The sequence below is a fragment of the Motacilla alba genome, chromosome 13 (assembly GCF_015832195.1).
Source record: "Motacilla alba alba isolate MOTALB_02 chromosome 13, Motacilla_alba_V1.0_pri, whole genome shotgun sequence".
Taxonomy (NCBI): domain Eukaryota; kingdom Metazoa; phylum Chordata; class Aves; order Passeriformes; family Motacillidae; genus Motacilla; species Motacilla alba.
The window spans coordinates 11,560,826-11,579,108 of NC_052028.1; the positions used below are offsets into that span (position 1 = coordinate 11,560,826).

At 51.1% G+C, this 18,283-nt stretch overlaps 1 protein-coding gene across 2 annotated transcripts; it reads left to right on the forward strand.

Moving 5' to 3' along the window:
• The first annotated feature begins 1,554 nt into the window (after positions 1 to 1,554).
• LOC119706627 (neuropeptide Y receptor type 2-like) lies at positions 1,555 to 17,737 on the forward strand. 2 transcript variants are annotated; one of them, XM_038150526.1, is made up of 4 exons: positions 1,555 to 1,678; positions 3,090 to 3,201; positions 10,665 to 10,778; positions 16,374 to 17,737. In XM_038150526.1, the coding sequence occupies exon 4, from the start codon at positions 16,391 to 16,393 to the stop codon at positions 17,573 to 17,575; it is 1,185 nt and encodes a 394-aa protein (XP_038006454.1). In that variant the 5' UTR covers positions 1,555 to 1,678; positions 3,090 to 3,201; positions 10,665 to 10,778; positions 16,374 to 16,390; the 3' UTR covers positions 17,576 to 17,737. The 2 variants fall into 2 exon arrangements, with proteins under 2 accessions (XP_038006454.1, XP_038006452.1); XM_038150524.1 differs by lacking the exon at positions 1,555 to 1,678 and having other exon boundaries at positions 2,613 to 3,201.
• The last annotated feature ends 546 nt before the right edge of the window (positions 17,738 to 18,283 follow it).

Genomic DNA, 18,283 nt, shown 5'->3' on the forward strand with positions numbered 1-18,283 from the left:
GGCTCACACACTCACCCACAGCCCCATGCTGATGTCTGGACTCGACCATCACTGCATGCATGAGGAGCAATCAGTCCTGGGGGATGTTGGCCATGGGCAAGCGGGGCTCACCCCTTGGCCTTTGGTTGGCCAAGCAAGTGACATCCATGGACACCAACAGGACCAGGCCACAGCCAAATGGGCTGGCAGCTCCCACACAGTCATTGTGGGGGCTCAGGACAGCTCTCTGAGCAAGGTGGGCATTGGCTGCACCCTCCTGCTCCAGTACCCCTGGTGGCTCTGGGACAGGGATGCTGAGTCCCCACTGCTCACTGGGCACTGGGGGACAAGAACACATTGGGCAGGGATTATTTCCAGCAGGCTGAACCTGCTCCCATTGCTGCCCTTTTATCCTTTCCACTGCACAACACAGAAGAGTGCCCCTGGGAGCATCACTAAGATGATGACACTGGGGTCCATGGATGCCTGAACAATCCCCTCTAAGCTGTGACTTCATGCAGCAAAACCTCACTCCCCACATTTAGATCTTTGTGCTTCCACTAGGCTGGCTCTCACCCTGTGAACGTGGCAGGGCTGAACGGGAGCAGTGCCAGTGCCAGCCCGTTGCAGTGGGACTGCAGCTGGTGTTACCTCCCACCCTCCTGCCACGTGCCAGCAATCCTGAGAAACAGCTGCCTTTGAACTCATGGATTCTGGATGGGAGCTGGATCATCTGCTTAGGTGCATCCTTTTGAGAGGGAAATGGCTTTGTCATCTGTGTCCTCCTGGCTTTTGCCACTGTTCCTCCAGGAGAATTATAAACTATGCACAGACACAGACAAGACTCCAGCACAGGACACGCAGCCTAGGGTGAACCAGGATGCTGCTCCCTCACCTGTTGCAGCACTGTGATCCTTTATTTGTGAGGCTCTGCAGAGAAGTAAAAGCATCAATAATTGCTTTTTAGCAGAGATCTGGACTGTGCTGTGGAAGGTTATGCTCCCCCAGCAGCACAAGCCAACAGTGCTGGGAGGTGTCCCTGTGGATCAGGATGTGTGCTGTGGTCAGAGCTCATCTCCCTGTTATGGAGCCCAGGAGGTGACAGCCTCCCAGGGGCACCTGTGGCTCATTGTTTGGAGAGGCTGTAGCTGGATAACTGAAGCTTCACCCTGAAACAGCAGAATTTGGGATAGCTCAGCTGATGTTGAACTTCCCCATGAGCTGTTCTTTTAGCCCCAGCTGGAGCCCAGTCCTGGTCCCTCTGCAGTGGGAACAGCAGGAGTGTTCCCCTGGCATGGCACCAGGCTGGGCAGTGCCAGCACATACCCTGCCCAGGACTGGGCTATAGGATGCTGCTCTCCTGGAAGAGATGCTTGCACCAGGGTGTGGAGCTCCCAGCTTGGGTTCAGGTGCTGCAGGACATCCTTCAGCAGTCAGCAGAGTCCTGGACCCCCTGATGCATAGTTTTTCCCAAATAACTCCCCTCGCTGCCAACAGAACCTGTCACTCATGTAAAATTGCTTATTTCCATCTTTGCAGGTTTGAGCTGCAAATGCAGATTTCGGAGTCAAAGGAGGAGTGGCACCATTTTACCATGCACTAATCCATCAATCCAAGAAGAAGGTTCTAATACAGATGGGGACATCCTTGTCATGGCCATTTCACTTTCTGGAACGTCAACTACAAGGTCTAAATAGCAGTGAGTGGCAGTCACTTCCCAGTGAACACATCTCCCTTCTGGGGATTGAAAACACACACCCGAGCGTCCCCCGGTCTCAGATTCCTGTTTAAGTGCTCCTGGCATCTCCCTCCTTTCAGCACTCACTTCAGTTGGCAATGTAATGTTTTTCTTTCTTTTTTTAGCATATCCCTCTTGGGAGGCTCCAAGCTCTGGGCTGGGACCTGAGAACGCTGTGTTTGGAGAATTTGATTATGCACTGGGGAGGTGAAGGATAAGATGGATTGAGAAGGGTTTGGCTCAAAGCACATGGATTGGGTCCAAAACTCTTCACCGTTCTCTGTTCCATGCAGTAAACATGCATTCTTGGAGATGGTGTCAGAGGAACTGTTTGGCCTTGCTGGAGGAGGGGAACGAAGTGGGAAGTGCAGTGGGTCTGGGAGCTTCCCTGGGTGTCAGTGAAACACGAGGGGAAGAAACCACTGATCCCAGTGTCAGTCCCTTGTGTTGGCTCTCCAGATGCAGGCAGGGAAATTCCACAGGGGACAAGAAGTTTTGCATTTTGATTTCCCTGTTTCACATTGGTTTGAGTGCAAATGCACTCTGAGGACTTTGATTCCTCTGGATGCTGCTCTCCTGGAGTCTCTCCTGGAGGATCCTGTGGCTCTCCCTGAGCAGCACCCAGCTGTGGGGCAGGAGAGGGGCAGAGGGGTAAATTGGGGTCAATCTTTTCCACGTGCTGACCTGGACAAGCCCCAGGTGAAGGACTCTATTGGGGTGAGGATGGGGTAGCTTGAAGCCAGCTCTTCCCACTGCCCTTGGCATCTCTGGTCAGGAAGGAGTGGGGTGCTGCTGGTCCAGGAGAAACCCCCAGACTCCCCACGTCCCCAAAAGCAGGCTGCATCCCAGGAAGCTTTTCTTCTGTGGGCTCCTGCCAGCTCTTTCCTGCACTGAGACCTGGAGGGAGAAGAAGTGGGAAGGGATTGCTGTAAACAGAAAGAAAAGAGTGAAAGAAAAAAAGGGAGAAGATAAATCAAAGCAATAGCAGCATCACTGCTAATGGATATTACACTTCCCTCCGTGAGCTCAGCTGCAGGGATGTGATTTAGAGGCCTCGGTTAGAAAGGTGAGCAGGAAATGAAGCAATGCTCTGAGATATGGTATCTTTGGATAAATAGCTGCAGGAGGAAGGTGACCAGAGGTGGCCATTATTTGCCAATAATTTCTTCCCAGTCCCAAATGATATTACTGTTTTGCTAAAGCCAGAGCCTTCAAAGCTTTGGAGCCTCTGAAGTTACCTGGCAGCCATGGTCCAGGTAAAAGCCCTGTAGAGATTGTGTTGAGCAGGTTCAAACCATCCTAAACACGTCTTGAAAGAACCCAGGTGAAGTGAGGGCAGGAGTCTGAAGGTTTGTGTCATTTTTCCTCTCAGGTATCCAGGAGAAGGGCTGGGGATCAGCATGGACAAATCCATCTCCTACTACATGGAAGGAGGGAAACAAGGTCTGAAACAGGCAAAGGAGGATGAACATGGCCTAATCATGGTTTGTTTTGTTGTGTTTGTTTCTTGGTTTTTTTTTTTTTTTTTTCCCAAGGGGATGCTCAAGGAACTCAATCCCAGGGGACCAGTTTCATGTGCTACTGAACTTCTCAGCCCAGTCTTCCTCTCCAGGACTCCTTGTGTGAGCAGTCATGAGCAGGCCTGTCAGGCAGTCTGTCCTGCCCTGTGAGATTCCCCATGCCACCCCTCTGGGCAGCCAAGAATCCATCAAGTTTGCATTCCACCAGCATCCTTCAGCTCCCCACACCCAGGCGCCAAAAACAGGAGATTTTTGCAAATATTAACATTTCTGGCTGCCACTTGTTTGCCTGTTTGCTCTGAGCTGTGCATGAAACCTCTCTGATACTCCACACACAGCATGGGCTGGGCCAGAACAGCTTTGTCCTCTCAGCCTTCCCTGTGATGGGTTGGGTGTCAGCCCCAGCCAAACTGCTCGTCACTGCATGCCGGATGCCTGGAATGCTCTTTTTTTTCACTTGGATCTCTGGTTCAGGGTGCTGAGTGTTCATAGATGTGCTAAGCTGCCCCTTCAGAGCCTTAAGCATTTGCAGCTTTTGATTTTTAATGTTTTTTTGGGTTTCTGACCTCTCTCTAGGAGGGGTGTGGGAAAGGTCTTCATGACCTCATCTTACAAAAACGGGCTGGGCAGGCTTGGATGCTCAGGATGCTGGAGTCTCCATTAGCATCCACATTCCAGGGTCAGAACACAGTAGCCATGAAATCCATGCCTGTGGTCACATCACATACCCAGATTGCTTTCTCCTGGCTGGGCTGAGGCTGTTTGCTGTATTCATTACTTGCATTAGAGACATCTACAGAGCCCAGTTCTCTCCCTGATGTCACATATGAAAGTCTTCAGCCCATTCAGTGGAAACAGAGAGAATTCATTTACCATCACACAGCTTTCAAAAGCCAAGGGACATTTTGCAGAAGATTCCACAAGAACAGTATTTCTCAGTGCAGCATTTCACACAGAGCACAGGTTATTGAGCATAAATGTCCCCCCTTGCTATTCATTTCACACTTTTCTTTCTGAGAAAGATGAGATGCAGATGTGCTCCCAAATCTCATTCATTTTGGAGAAACTCAGACTCCACACTGCCTGCAGCTCAGCAGCCTCAGCCTGGAGGCACCTCCTGTGCTCCCTAGAGGATTTCAAAGCAGCTCTTTACAACCTGGTTCTGCTTCTCCCCCTTCCACTTTCTTACAGCCACACACTGAAAGCTGGAGCCTGAGAACCACCAGAGTGGTCGCCAGAAACAAAATGAAAGAAATTCAGTTGCCATTGAGCAAAATAACCATGTCTCTTAAAGAGATAATTAAAGTGGCTGTACCTTTGTTAAAAAATCTGAAAGATCCTCGAAAAGATTTTCCTTCTGGAGCTGTCACCATAACAACGAATGTTTGCAAAGGATGCAGTGGGGAGGGAGCAGGGGGAGATGTGCCCTTTGTCAGCAGAGTGCCCTGCCCAGCCACACAGGTGATGCCAAGGATGAGGGGCAGTCAAACCAGCATAGTCCTGGGAATACTGCACAAACCTGAGCTGTTCCCAGTGTCTGTACTGGTGAGGTTGTGGCAGTGCTTGCTTGGGCAGCTCACTGCCACTCAAACCCTGTGTCAGAGCTGCCCTGAATTGTCCTGGGGCCAGGGCTGCTGTGGAAGCCGGGCTGAAGGGGAGGCCAGGGGCAGGGGGTGGCCTTCAGGAGGCTGCAGCCCCTGCCTCTGGTTTTGGCAGTACAGTAAATGCTGAGAGTGATGATCTTACCACAGGGATGAATTGATCTTTTTCAAAGTCCTGCCTTTTGCTTCCCATCCAAAGCTCACAAACTGATTTATTTGTTACAGGAGATGAGGAGGCTCCTTCCTACTCTTTTTTCATGGCAATAAGCTGGGGTACTGCCTTGTCCAAAAGAGGGAATAACCCATCCTGGAGACACAGCAGCAGGGCCCCTGCTACCTTTCCCCTTTCTCCAGCTACCCGGGCTGGCTGTGCTCCTCTGCCTTACTCTGCAAAATAACAATGCACCTCTCTGGTCCTGCCTCTTCTGCCCAGAGTGAATGTCACCCTGAAGGAGCGTGGTTTTCCCCATGGGAAGCTGAGCACTACGAGCTGCACCATTTGAAGGCACCGAGTGCTCCCAGAGGTAATGCTGTGCAGAGCCATATTTCCCCTGATACCTTAAATATCTTAAGTGCCTGGGGAGAAATGAGTCTCTTCTCTCTTCAGCATGAAATGGCTTTCAAAGTAGATTTGCAGGCTCCAGACTCACCTCCCTCGTGTCTGGTGTGAGCTCTTCAGCGCAGGCACAGAGGAAACCGCTCCTCCAATAATAAATTGCAGGCACGCGCTCCCCTGAGCAGTTGTTTGGAAAGTGTCCCATATGCCTTGTGCCAAATTTGCTGGCCAGGGAAGCTCAGTGGTATTAGCATGTTCCAGTTAATTAGGGCTGTGAGTCGTCCTTTTCATCGCCTGAAGAGCTGGGAGAAGGACAAACCCAGAGCACTGCCTTTATAAGGCTTTGTGCTTTCCAGCACGGTCTCTGCTCAGCTCGTGTGTGCTCTGCTCATGCCCTGGGGACACAGCTCTTCCCCGTGGGGCACTCGGTGTCATACCTATCTCTCAGTGTCAGACACTGGCTTGTGAGTCATGTTTTTGGGGAACACGGAGCCAAATGGATTTTCAGCCAAATCCCTGGGTTTAAATCAGGAGTGGATCTGAGCCTCCTGTGCTCACACACTGCTGCCAGCCCAGCCCAGTGCTGCTGAGCTGAGCAAGGCACGGGTAACCTGCTCCCTGCCCACAGCTGATGTGGGTCCCCACAGGACCAGCAAAGATGGAACGAGGCAGTGAAGGAGCAAACATGATCCTGCTGCTGCCACGGTGGTGCTGAGACCTGGATCCCAGCTCCTGGATACCTGGTGCCTTTTGGCAACACCAAGCCCATAGAAGACAAGTCATGCTCCGAATTTTCCATCCACTTGCATCACTTTCAGTCTTCACACTTTGGAAGAGTTTAGGCTGGGGCTGCCATCAGCCCATCCAGCTCTGCCTGTTCTCATCACACAATCCAGCATTTATAGCACTGTTTGTCATCTCAGGGTGACAGCCTGGGCAGAATTTCTTTGTGGAATTGTGCAGCAGGAGTGTCCAGACCCTGATGACAGAACACGCTGCCTAAATGAGATGGGCAACTCAGAAAGAAATCCCATAGGGCAAAGTGGGAAAGCAGCTGCCACTGCTGCACATCCAAGCACCAGGTCCTCTGCTCCAGGGGTGAGTTTGCGAGAGTGAAGCATTTTTATAACCTTTTTTATGTACAGAGAACTGAGATACATCAAATGATTTGCCCAAAGCCAGACAGGGAGTCTGTGAGAGATGGGGGAAACATGTTCCAACCCAAAATCTCATCCATGTTTCTGTTTTACCCGAACAACTGCTGGTCTACAACATATCGTATTTTTGCAATCCCAGCTCTGAAGAGCTTATCTGACTGCAATTATCCTCTTCTGCAGAAGCTGTTTTCTACCTGGCTCAGTACACAAACAACAAGCAACCCTCTAATAAATTAACAAAGCTTTGAGTGCAGTGACTTGCAGAAATGGCAGCTAAATGCAGGGGCCAGTTCTGGGCTCAGCATTGTTGATGTCTGCCTGGAGAAGCTGCCTGGAGTCCTTCTGTCCTGATGCGAGGGTGATCAAGGGGATTTTGTGTGTCAGAGTGAGATCCAGGGGTGGGAAGGAGATGAAAGGGGTAAACCTTCCTGGGCATCAATTGTCTTAATCAAAGGAGCCCTGTGGATTTGCCCCTAGTGGGGCAGGAGCTGAGGTGTGGTGATGTGTTCAGCAGGACAAATCCTGTTAATCTTTTTCCATATGGTCATCTCCTCCCTGACTCACTGACCCTCATCCTGCAGACACACCCAGCATCCCTGACTTCTGCCTGCCCTGAAGGTGAGCAGAGCTGTGGCAGACCCAGGCCAGCCCCAGGCCAACCCACGGTTCATCTCTCCTCCTGCTTCTCCAGTGCCTCTCACTGACACTCACTACCAGTGTCAGATAGCTCAGATATTTTAGCCAAACCTTGTCCCTGATTGTGTCTCTCTCCTTCACTAATTCCAGGAATGTTCACATGGGGACAAAAAGCTGTTACGAAATGAGGATCTGTTTTTAAATTCAGAGAAGGTACAGACAGCTTGCCATCCGCCCTCCCACCCCTGAGTCTCTTTGTGGCTAATTTAGTTCCCAAATGCATCAGACTCCCAAATCCACTGCATCCGTGAACTCTGGGGTTCAAATGGAAAAGGGCTTTTGTGTTACCAAAACTTGCTGATACTTTGGAGGCTGCTCAGGAAAACGCAGGCACGACACCTCAGGAAGGAGCAGTGGAAATATTTTGGTTACATGCAGGTGGAATTAAACAGATGTTTAAAAAATGAAAAGCTGCTTTTTAAAGTATGTCACTGTTGCTGCTCCAGATGAAGCAGGATGAACCAGAGCATCTGGAAGCCTTGGTAACAGTTTTCTTAGAGATTCCTCCCAGGGAGTGAACAGATAATCCACCTTCCTTTTCTGACACAAGTTAAGCTACAGCAGATGGCTTCCAGCTGCAAGGTGGTCAGACTGAGAACCTGCCTGCTCACAGAGGCAGAGCAGATTACAGGCCAAAAGACAGCTCTCTTCTCTGCCCTATTTCTCAGCCTTTTGACATCATTTTTGCTCCCTGGAGTACAAAATTCATTGTTGTATTTCTCAGAAGCACAGGTGAGCAGACTCCCTTTTGCCTAATAAAAGCCCAACCACTGGGAAAGGCTTCTGAGCTGCAAAGATCCTTTGAATGATCCCATCATGTCTGGAAGGACATGAGGCTCCTGGGACACCCGTGCAGGCATTTGTGGGTATCCAGCCTGAGTGTGAAAATACCCCAGGCTTGAGGTGACAACAGTGCATGTGGTGGGTCCTGGCATCTTTGCTCGGGGCTGCACAGCCTTCCACACCCCAGGACAATGCAAGGCACCATCTTTGTATTCCCCCATCCTCCTCCTTCAGAGTGTTGCTGGTTGGGGCTGGGAAGACCCTCAGCTGCTTTGGGGTCTGTGAGCTGTGTGGGGAGGCTGTTTTGCACCTTCGGTGTTCAGGCTGCTGCAGTTTGTGCCATGACTGCTCCTCTGAACCCACAAGGAGTGAGAGGGGTCTGGCACTGCAGCCCCCAGGTGTCCCTTCCCTGTGGAGGAGCCAAGGCTGTGCTGTACCTGCTGCTGGCTGTAATTCTGTTGTGGCTGGGTGAGGTTAGGCAGACTGGCTGGCAGCCCGTGTCTGTGGCACTGTGAGAAGAGCCTGACTCCCAGGGACAGGGCAGGGGAGCACCCAGGGCCTGGGGACCAAACTCCAGGTTGGTGGGTGCCATTTGGGATGACAGTCCAGGTGTGCTGAGAGCTCAACTGCACCTTTTTGCACTGCTCTGTCTGGTCAAAGAGCTGAGGTGATGTTTTGGAGCACAGTAGGTTTTGGTGCTCTGCTGGACCCCTTAGATGTGGGAGAGGACGTCCTGGGGACTTGCACTGACTAACCCATGATTTAAGAGCTTGCATTTGCTATCATCCAGCAAAGACCATGTGCCAAAAATGACAGGAATTCACCCCATGGTCCTGATGAAGGTTCACAGCTTCAGGCTGTACAAATTTCTCTCCTGTCAATCACTGCCTTCTCCCCAGGCATCTTATTTCAGCCCTGGGAAGAGAAGACAGGGGACGGGTAGCAAAGGAATCTGGGGAGCAAGCAAGGAAAATCTCAAACAGCAGAGAAAGGAGGGAAAAAATAATCTTGAGCTGAAATCAACCAAGCACTGCTGAGGACCTTGGAGAGGAGGAGTGTCCATCCCCTGGGAACAGGGGGAATAGAATGCTCCACTCACTGCTGCTCCTCGCCCCTCTCTGCACCCACTGCAGGCAGCAATGGCTCTCTCCAGGCAGTTTTGTCTTGTCCTACTCCCTCCACTCCCAGTTTTCCTGAGCAGCTAAATCAACAGCCTTAGGGAAAATGAAAGGGGAGAAGACATGAAACTCCCACAAAAATCCAGTCAGCGCAGCTGGTGGATTTCATGCCTAGTCCTTTCCTTTCTGAAGGGGATACAGAGAGAGGAGGGGGAAGGATGGGTCTTATGAGGACTCTTGTCCAAGTCTTGGGTTCAAGTGTCACTTTCCATGTGATGTCAGGAATGTTCTCATTCCTCTTTTTCTGCTGAGCCATTAGAGTGTTTTCTTTTTCCTGGTGTATTGTGAATTTTTGGCACAAAGGGGTGCTTTGAAAGCCTCCCTGTTTCCGTTCTCACAAAGAAAAGGAGACCAAAGTTCACTGTGGGGGTAAAGAGCAAGACTTCTCTGATAAAATTCCAGTTGTAGGTACTCAAAGCCAAGGAGAGGTGTCCTTCCCCTCAGCCTGTGGGAGCATCTCCTAGCCCAGGTGAGCTGCAAATTCACACATTACCTGAGCTGGAAATCCCATGCTAAGAATACACGACTTCTCCTTGAGGGCAAAATCTTTGAACAGGTGGGGCTTATCTGCGCTTATCTGCTTCCCTGTTGCCTTTAGAGTGCTTTCCTGGGCTCCAGCAAGACTGGATTTTGCAGATTTGGACATGAGGATGCTGCTTTTCTGTCTCTCTCTCTTTCTTACTTCAGGTGTGTGGACAGTGCTGAGCATCCCAAAATTGAAAGTCACTCATGTGGTTTCCACATCCACAATGAATCTGGCTCTGGAGCTGACCAAACCACTGCAAAGTGGCTAAAACTTTTCAGCATTACTTCTGTTTCTATCTCAGGAGTCCCTCAAGTCCCGTCCCAAAGCTGCAGGTTGCTCTGAGCTCTGTGCAAACGCTGAGACAGAGGAGGGTGGAGGGAGGCCTGTGAAAGCTCTGCTGAGCTGCAGGACCTGCAGACCTCTTGCTGCAGGGGAGATCCCCCTCTGGACATGGCTGTGCCAGTCCCAGTGAGTTCAAAGCTGGAGGAGATGGGACAGCTGTGCAGTGAGGGCAGATAACACTCCCCCAGGTCCGTGGTATGGATGGGGAGCCTGCAGAGCTCCAGCTCCCAGCACTTCTCCCTGGAGAGGAAATTGGATGTGGTGGAAAAGCTTCTCTCTGCTCGATGCAAGAAGCCCCTCAGTGGCTGAACACTGTATAAACAGCAGCAGCAGGCTCCCTCCCCCTTTCCATTGCTGTTTGTTAAACACACGCTCTCTGCCTTTCTCTCATTCAGGAGCGAAGACAGCATCCAGCTTCGTGAGACGGGGCTGTCAGTCACCCTGCCAGAGGGGCTCTCCGCTGCTCAGGGAGGGGTTCCAAAGCTTCTCCTGGCCATGAAACACTCTCCAGCAGCTCAGATCCTCACCTGACTTCCTCTCTTCTCCGAGGACAGTTGCAGAAAAGTGCTTTTCACTCCTTTGCCACAGGTTGACTTCCAGAGAGTGGAGAGGACCAAGCGCTCCATCCTGGCCAGCGATGAGGCAGTGACTGGAGGTGAGCAGCTCGGCTCCTGGAGGAGGAGGAAGCTCTGGCCTTTGCAGGTGGGTCAAGGGGGGCTCATCTGAGCAGCAGGGCTGAGAGGGGGCCAGGTCTTGTCCATGCCAGATGGTTCGGGCAAAAAAGGTCCAAGCATCTGTGGGAAACTGGATTTGGGGACCGACAGCCCTGAGAGCTGGAATAGAGAAAGCAAATGAAATACTGACAGGAGAGTTTTGAAAGATCCCTGAGCAGAAGCAGGGAGTGTGGGAAGCAGGATGCTGAGTGAGAGCAGTCAGGAGAGCAGGTTGCTCCAGGGTGCTGCAGAACCCGAGCACATCCAGCTCCAGAGGTGCAGGTGAGGGGCTGTCTGAGAAACCCTGATCTCTCCTGCAGTCTGCCTCCTCGTGGCTTGGAACAAACCTCAGCAGCTCCTCCGTGCTGGGACTGCACACGCTGCTGGCACTCTGCTCTCTGCCACAGATCAGTGTCCTCAGAGAGGGAGATGCAAAGGGGGATATGGGATACAGGAGGAAATTCAGTGCTTGCTTTCTCTCAGCACCCATTGCATGTTAGTCCTTGAACAGAGAAATCATCTCATAGTCCTGCTGCAGATGCATTTCACCTACAGAGTTTCTGGTCTGTCCCAAAGCAGGATACTGCATTTTCTCCCTGTTTGTTCTGTCAGTGAGTTGTTATTTCCCTCCGTTCCACTGCCTCACCTATCCCAGACTCCATAATTTTCAGGAGGTAACAGATTCCCCAGGCTAACGAGGATCCATCCAGCACACTGTCTCTTCCTTTCTGCAGCCCCAGCAACTGGTGTGTCTCTATCTCAGTGTCACCCATGGATCCCTATATCCCAGCCAGCCTTGCTCTGCTCCATGGCACATCCCACAGGGCAGAGGGCCCTGCACTGCTCCCCCCTGCTTTCTGTAGGATAAATTCCCATGACAAAGCATGTATCCCTGCCAAACAGATTTCTTCTCACCACCTCCTTTTTCATCCTGTCCTGAGCTGGGTGATTACTGCATCCTCATTGCCTCATCCTCTTCAGAGTCTTCCATGGCTCCAGCCTAGGCTGGGACATGAAAATATTTAGTGTGAGAAACCACAAGAACTCCCTGGTGCATCTCCTCATCCTTGCACTTTGTCTCCCAGTGCCAGTTCTATGCTGGGGTTCCCCAGGAGCAGTTCTGGGTGGCAATGAGTGTCTGATGCCATGAGATTTCCATACCAGTGGCCCTGAGTTGGATAGATAACTTAAAAAGTGGCAGCAGATGCTGGTCAGAGGGTCTTCCCTTTTGCTGGAGTATCATAGCAAGGCAATCATCCCTTCGCTGGAGATAGAAGGAGCTGGGATAATTTCTGTCTGTGCTTTGGCTTCAGGAAATCATCCAGAGCTGCTGTTTGTCCTGAAACCTGCCTATTGCGCAGAGAAGATAAAATTCGTTCCCCTCCATCAGTCACATTTTGCATTTTCAGGCAGTTCCTGAGATCTATGTTCAGGTTTTATGCTGAGATGCAGAGTCTCCTCTGGTGGTGAATACAGGAGGCTGGAGTTAGAAAACTTGGGCTCTGCCCAAGCCCTGCTGTGGATGTGCTGTGTGGTCTCTGGCAGGCTGGTTCACCTCCATATCCCCATTTTTTGTGTTGTCCTCCCTTAAGTGCTGTGCTGTGGGGTGCAGGGACACTGAACTCTGCTGCCTCTTGAAGGGAACATGAAGGTGGTAGAAGGTGGCTTGTCCCAGGGTGGCCACCAGCTTCTTGTGATGAGGGATGGTCTCAGACCTCCTTATCATGGATGTCTGTCTGGATATGGGTCTGGGGATGAGATGAGTCAGTGCTCCTGACTGGGCTGCTGGAGATAAAGGGATTTGGTTGAGTTGAGCTGCTTTGGAGGAAGGACAAGCATGGAATAAATCAGTGAGCTGAGCCATGGGAGTATACATCAGCCTCAGCCCTCACACTCCAGCACTGCTGTAGAAAGAGTTTGTCATTCACCAAAGAGCAGAGACTGGCCCAAGTCCCTTCACTCCCTCCTTTTGATGCCATGAACTCCAGTCTCACTGCTTGGACAAAAAGAGAAATTCAGATTAACAAGCTCTGGTTTCTCCAGCCCTCTAACCACCCCTCCAGCCTTGCTTTCTGAACCCAGCCAGGCTTTACAGATGGCTCTTCCAGGCCTGGGTGTGCTTCTTCCAGCCTGGCTGAATGCCTGGGGCTGCAGCAGGGACATGGAGAGAGCTGGGGCACCCCAGGAAACAGGGGTGGATGAGTCCCAGGGCGCGTGGTCTGGGCCCTCTGTAGGAATGGAGCTGTCACTTTGGTCCCTGTCCCAGTCACTGACAGCAGTGTGCTGAGTGAAGGGCTCCTCTGTGATTCCCCTCTTCCCAAAGGCTGAAGCCTGCTGGCACAGGGAACAGCTCTGTCTCACTGGGAGCCATCCCTGGGTCCCAGCCCTGTCTCAGGCTGAGCCTCAGCTGGAGCAGAGGGTGAGGGTTGGGGTTATTTGATACAGGCTCTGTTTCTGCATCCCTTCATGACAACTCAGCACAGAGGAAAGGACCCAGATAGTACTTCTGCCTCCTCCTGGTCTCTCCTGCTGCTTTCTTGTCCCAAAAACAGCTGGCTCTCAGCTCCAAGGATTTTTTCATCTAGTCTGGCAGGCCTGTTAGGCATGGGGCCTGACAGCAGCCTACACATATGCCAGGACTTCCATTACTTGCTGGAACAGACCTCAGTCCACTCCTAGCAGCATCCCAGCGACCTTCAGGCAGCCCTGGAGTGGGAACATTTATTATAATCATTTTGTCTCTTAATTAAAATGCCTTAATTGATTTGTAATAGTTCCTCTTTGGAGGAAAAACAAAACAAACAAAATCAAATAGTGACTCCATTAAGGCCATTTTGTTAGGAAGCGAAGCAGCTCCAGTGGCCATGATGTTCCTGGCTCCTCTCAGATGGTGGGCAGCTGCCAGTCTCCAGCAAAGGGAAATAGGCTGAGATGTGAGCACAGGAACTGGCAGCCAGTTGGTGGATGAGATGGAGAAAAAGAGAAGGGAGTGTCCACTGGCCTGGTGCCAGGAGTTGGTACTGAAGAGAAATGGAACAGGCAAGCCGCAGAAAAGGCGATAACAAGTGATAAAGTAATGCTGGACAATCCAGAAGGTTTAAACCCCAGATGGGTGGCAAGCAGGAAAAGTACAGTCCTTGAAAGTGTCCCTAGCACTTGCTCTGTTTCCTTGGCTGACCTTGCTCTCCTGGCAGTGGGGTTTGCTCAGGGCCAGCGGCAGCACAGGTGTCTGCCAAAGGGGCCGTGGCTGTGCCACCTTCCCAGGGCCCTGTTCCCTGCTCTGCCTTCCCCTGCACGCTCTGTATGGCACGGCTCTGAGCTCCTCTCTCCTGCCTTAGAAGCTGGAGCTTCTCCTTGGTCTTTCCAAGGCTGGGGCAGGAGTGTTGTGGAGGTCTGAGATCACCCTTAAACAAACCCTGACCCTAGCAGATCCACCCATTTGTTCCTCTGCTTCCTACCCTCCTAGCAGTAGCTACGTGGTGTCCCCTACCTCAGAGTGTCTGAGCCCAGCAGCCTCATTTACAGGAACCACTGGCATAAATCAGTCTGCAGAGTGAGATGTTAGGCAAGCAACTGGACAGGGAGAGGGAAAGAGAAAGGGTGCCAGCAGGGGTGGTTCTACTGCAGGCAGCTCTTCAGCTGGGCCTCAGCAGGGTCCTGGCTTTGCAGCTGGCCAGGCAGATTGCTGGGAATCACAACCCTTGCTCTGAGGAGGGATGACAGGACAAGCAGAAGTTTTAGTTTAGGTTAAAATGCAATTGCAAAGCATTCTCCCTTCCCAAGGACAGGCCTTAAGCCTTTGGCTTGCATGGGACTTGCAGGAAGCCCACCAGCACCCAGTCAGCAGTGCTCACATCTTTTCTGGGACAAACCCAGTTCCTTCCTCGAGGAGCCTGAGAAGATACCCAGCAGTCTGCCTCTAATTCCCACTTCATTTAAGCTCTTTGCCTCTCTCCCTTAGTGAAAGGGCATTTCCCCCCTCCCTGCAGGTCAGAGAAGACACAATGTTTTGCAGTCCTCCCTCTTTGGGCAGAGTGGTGACTTTTGCTCACTTCTGTTTAAGTCTGCAGAGGGAGTGGGGCTGGGAGAGGGGATATGAGGGGCCATGTCCACCCCTCTCCACATAGCCCACAGCAATTCTGAGCCACAGAGGCTGAGCAGGAGCCAGTAACAGAGCTGGTTTTTCTCCTGCTGTGTTGGGATTCAGTGAACACCCTGCTGTGCCAACACTGCTGTTGCAGGGGCACCTGATGCCAGCCAGGGCTTCCAGGCTGAGCCAGCTCTGGCCCCTCGGGCTCCCTGCTCCCACAGCCATCCCACACAGGCTCTTGAGCCCCACGTGGCAGGAGGCTGATGGATGCTGGGGCTCTGGCTCCCGGCCTCTCTGTGCCTGGATGCTCAGCAGCAGCTCTGTGGGAGGTTTGTTCACAGCTTCAGTGGTTCATGCCCTGCACATGCATGTCCCTGTAGGAGCTCCCTCCTCTGCTTAGCCAGAGGATGCCTGGGTGTCACCAACACTGAGAGGATAGAGAGGTTCTTGTAGGGATCCTGGGCAGAATGGAGATGGCTCTAAATCATGGTGACAGTTAAAACTTTGTTTCTTTATCAGGGTATTATGATTAGTGTAGAACTGAATTTATGATTGAAACAGCACAGGATTTCTACAAGCAGAATCAACATAGTACAATCTACAAATAGCAAAATACAGAATTTATAAATAATTTATGATTTCTAATCACCTAAGTAATACAGAATTTATAATACAACTTACAATTTATATTCACCTGGACCCTCTTCAGATTGGGCCAAATCCTAATACATGGTTTGTTGTATCATTGTAACAATCATAATCCAGACTCAAAAATCCTCTAAAGGAATATGAGCCACTCACTGAATCCTTGGAGAAAGCAGAGGATGGTGGAGGTGTCTCCTGGCCTTGGGATCAAGGGTCTCACTGTCCAGTAGCTCCTTACTTAGGACTTGCTGCTGTGCTCTGTGTGCTGTCTCACTTCCCTCTTCTGTGATGGGGACACAACACCTGCCTGGCTGGGTGCCTGTGACCTTCAAAGCCAGCAAGGCAGGCAACAATTGCCTGATGCCTGGGAACCCTGAGACTGGCAGGGGAAGGAAGAAGAAAACTGGTTTGTCAAGTTGCTTCACAGCACCTTGAGGGCCTGATAATGAGGGCCAGGGAATGGCTATGAGACACATTTGGTCACAGAGAGTGGCTCATGAAATGGCATTAGTTGTGCTACCCACATTACTGGGAGGGAGAGCAGACAGTACTGAGTGATTGGGTGGTAGCATCACTACCAGGAGCAGTGGCAGAGACTTATTCAGAGGCAAGGGGGACAGATATTTTTCACCTGGAGAGGTGAGAAATAAGAAACAGGAAAAAACCTAGTGCACAATCTGGAAACAAATAAATTGTTACAGGGAGGTGGAGAAGAACACCTTGACTTTGAGAGTTCTTGTTTCTCTCCTTTCCTAGTCCTTAAGGCGTTAGGGAATTTTTGTAGGCAAGTAAATCTCAGCAAAGAAGAGTGCAACCTGTGCTCTCACTTCTGCTATATCTGTGTTCCAGACCCCCTTCTCCTCCTTATGGAAAGTCTCAGGCCAGGCATGGGACCATTGGAGGGAGCCAACAGCACATTCACCGTGGAGAAGACAGCATTAGATGAGAAGCTGCCACACAGCTGGCCTGCCAAGGACTTTGTCACTCCTACCCAGGATCTCTCTGGGTCCCGCAGTGTCATGATGGACAGCACCAAGATCTTGGGGGTCCAGGTCATCCTGATTGCTGCCTACTCTCTCATCATTCTGCTGGGGTTCATTGGAAACTCCCTGGTCATCTACATCATAGTGAAGTACAAGACCATGAGGACTGTCACCAACTTCTTCATTGCTAACCTGGCCCTGGCAGACCTGATGGTGGACACCCTCTGTCTGCCTTTCACCCTGGTGTACACCCTGCTGGACGAGTGGAAGTTTGGAGCTGTCCTTTGTCACCTGGTTCCTTATGCTCAAGCTCTGAGTGTCCACGTGTCCACTCTCACCCTGACTGTGATTGCCCTGGATAGGTACCGCTGTATTGTTTTCCACCTGGACAGCAGGATTTCCAAGAGGCTCAGCTTCACCATCATAGCTGTCATGTGGCTGGCAGCAGCTGTCCTAGCAGGGCCTCTGGCCATCTTCAGGGAATACCGATATGAGGAAATCCCATCCATTAACCTCAAAATGGCTGTTTGCTCAGAAAAATGGCCCTCTGCTAGCAACAGAGATGCCACCATCTACAGTCTGTCCATGCTCCTCCTGCAGTATGTTCTTCCTCTTGCAATTATTTGTTATGCCTACACCAGGATCTGGTTCAAGCTGAAAAACCATGTCAGTCCCACTTCTAGGAATGAAAACCAGTGCCGGAGGAGGAAGACGACCAAAATGCTCGTGATGGTAGTTGTGGTATTCGCAGTCTGCTGGCTCCCCTTCCACATATTCCAGCTTGCCATTGATCTTGATCTGGTTCTTATCTTCCATGAGTACAAACTCCTGTACACTGTCTTCCATGTCGGGGCCATGTGCTCTACCTTTGTCAACCCCCTGCTCTATGGGTGGATGAACAAGAACTACAGGAATGGCTTCCTTATGTTCTTCCGTTGCCAGAACAAGCCGGAAAGCATCCACACTGAAGGCTCGGTCAGAGGGAGGTCTTACATCTTCAGGGCCAACACCCTAAATGGGAGCATCAAACAGACTCCTGGCAATGGAGCACTGCCCACAGAGGTTTAGGGATGGGACATCCACCTCCAGGATTGAGGCTGGCTGGGCCCAGAGACATTCTTGGGTGAATGCCTTTTTTTGACAGAACATTGTGCTGCCAATTATAGCCACAGCAGCCACATAGAAATACGAAATACCCCCTGTATCTCTCAAAACAATAAACCTGGTGTATTTTTGGCTGAGCAAATAAATTAATTTTTCCTTTCACTGCGTTCAAGTTATGCATGGAGACACAAGAAAAAATAACACACAGAGAAGGCTTTTATTTAGCCAGAAAAATACACCCTTCTTGCTATTTCCATTTGCCAAAGTGGGTTGCTCAACCTTTTACCCCCTGACACACTACACATTACAAATGTGGAGCTGATATTGTGTGTGATTGTTCATCTGTACGTCTCCTACCAAAAGCATTAGTGATCCATCTTTAGCTAATGCCTCCAAGGGGAGGGGACCTGCACTCTGCTCTGCAAACACCTGCTTGTTAGTGCCATCGCTCCTCTGACCTGGGGAGAGAGTGGGCTGGCACAGATTGAAGCTGGGCAATCCATGATCTCTTGCCCAACATTTGCATAAATCTGCATTTGCAACCCACGGGATGTCCTCAAGTCCTCTGAAAGCCCAGGAGGTGGCAGTGGCACTACTTACCACAGTCTCCTTTACAAGTGCAGAAGCAGGGCTTTGGGAATGCCTCATTAGCCAGGGCTTGTGTGCCAGCAC

Excerpts from the sequence above, each read along its gene's own strand:
- LOC119706627 (XM_038150526.1), top strand. The coding sequence starts at position 16,391 with ATGGAAAGTCTCAGGCCAGGCATGGGACCATTGGAGGGAGCCAACAGC.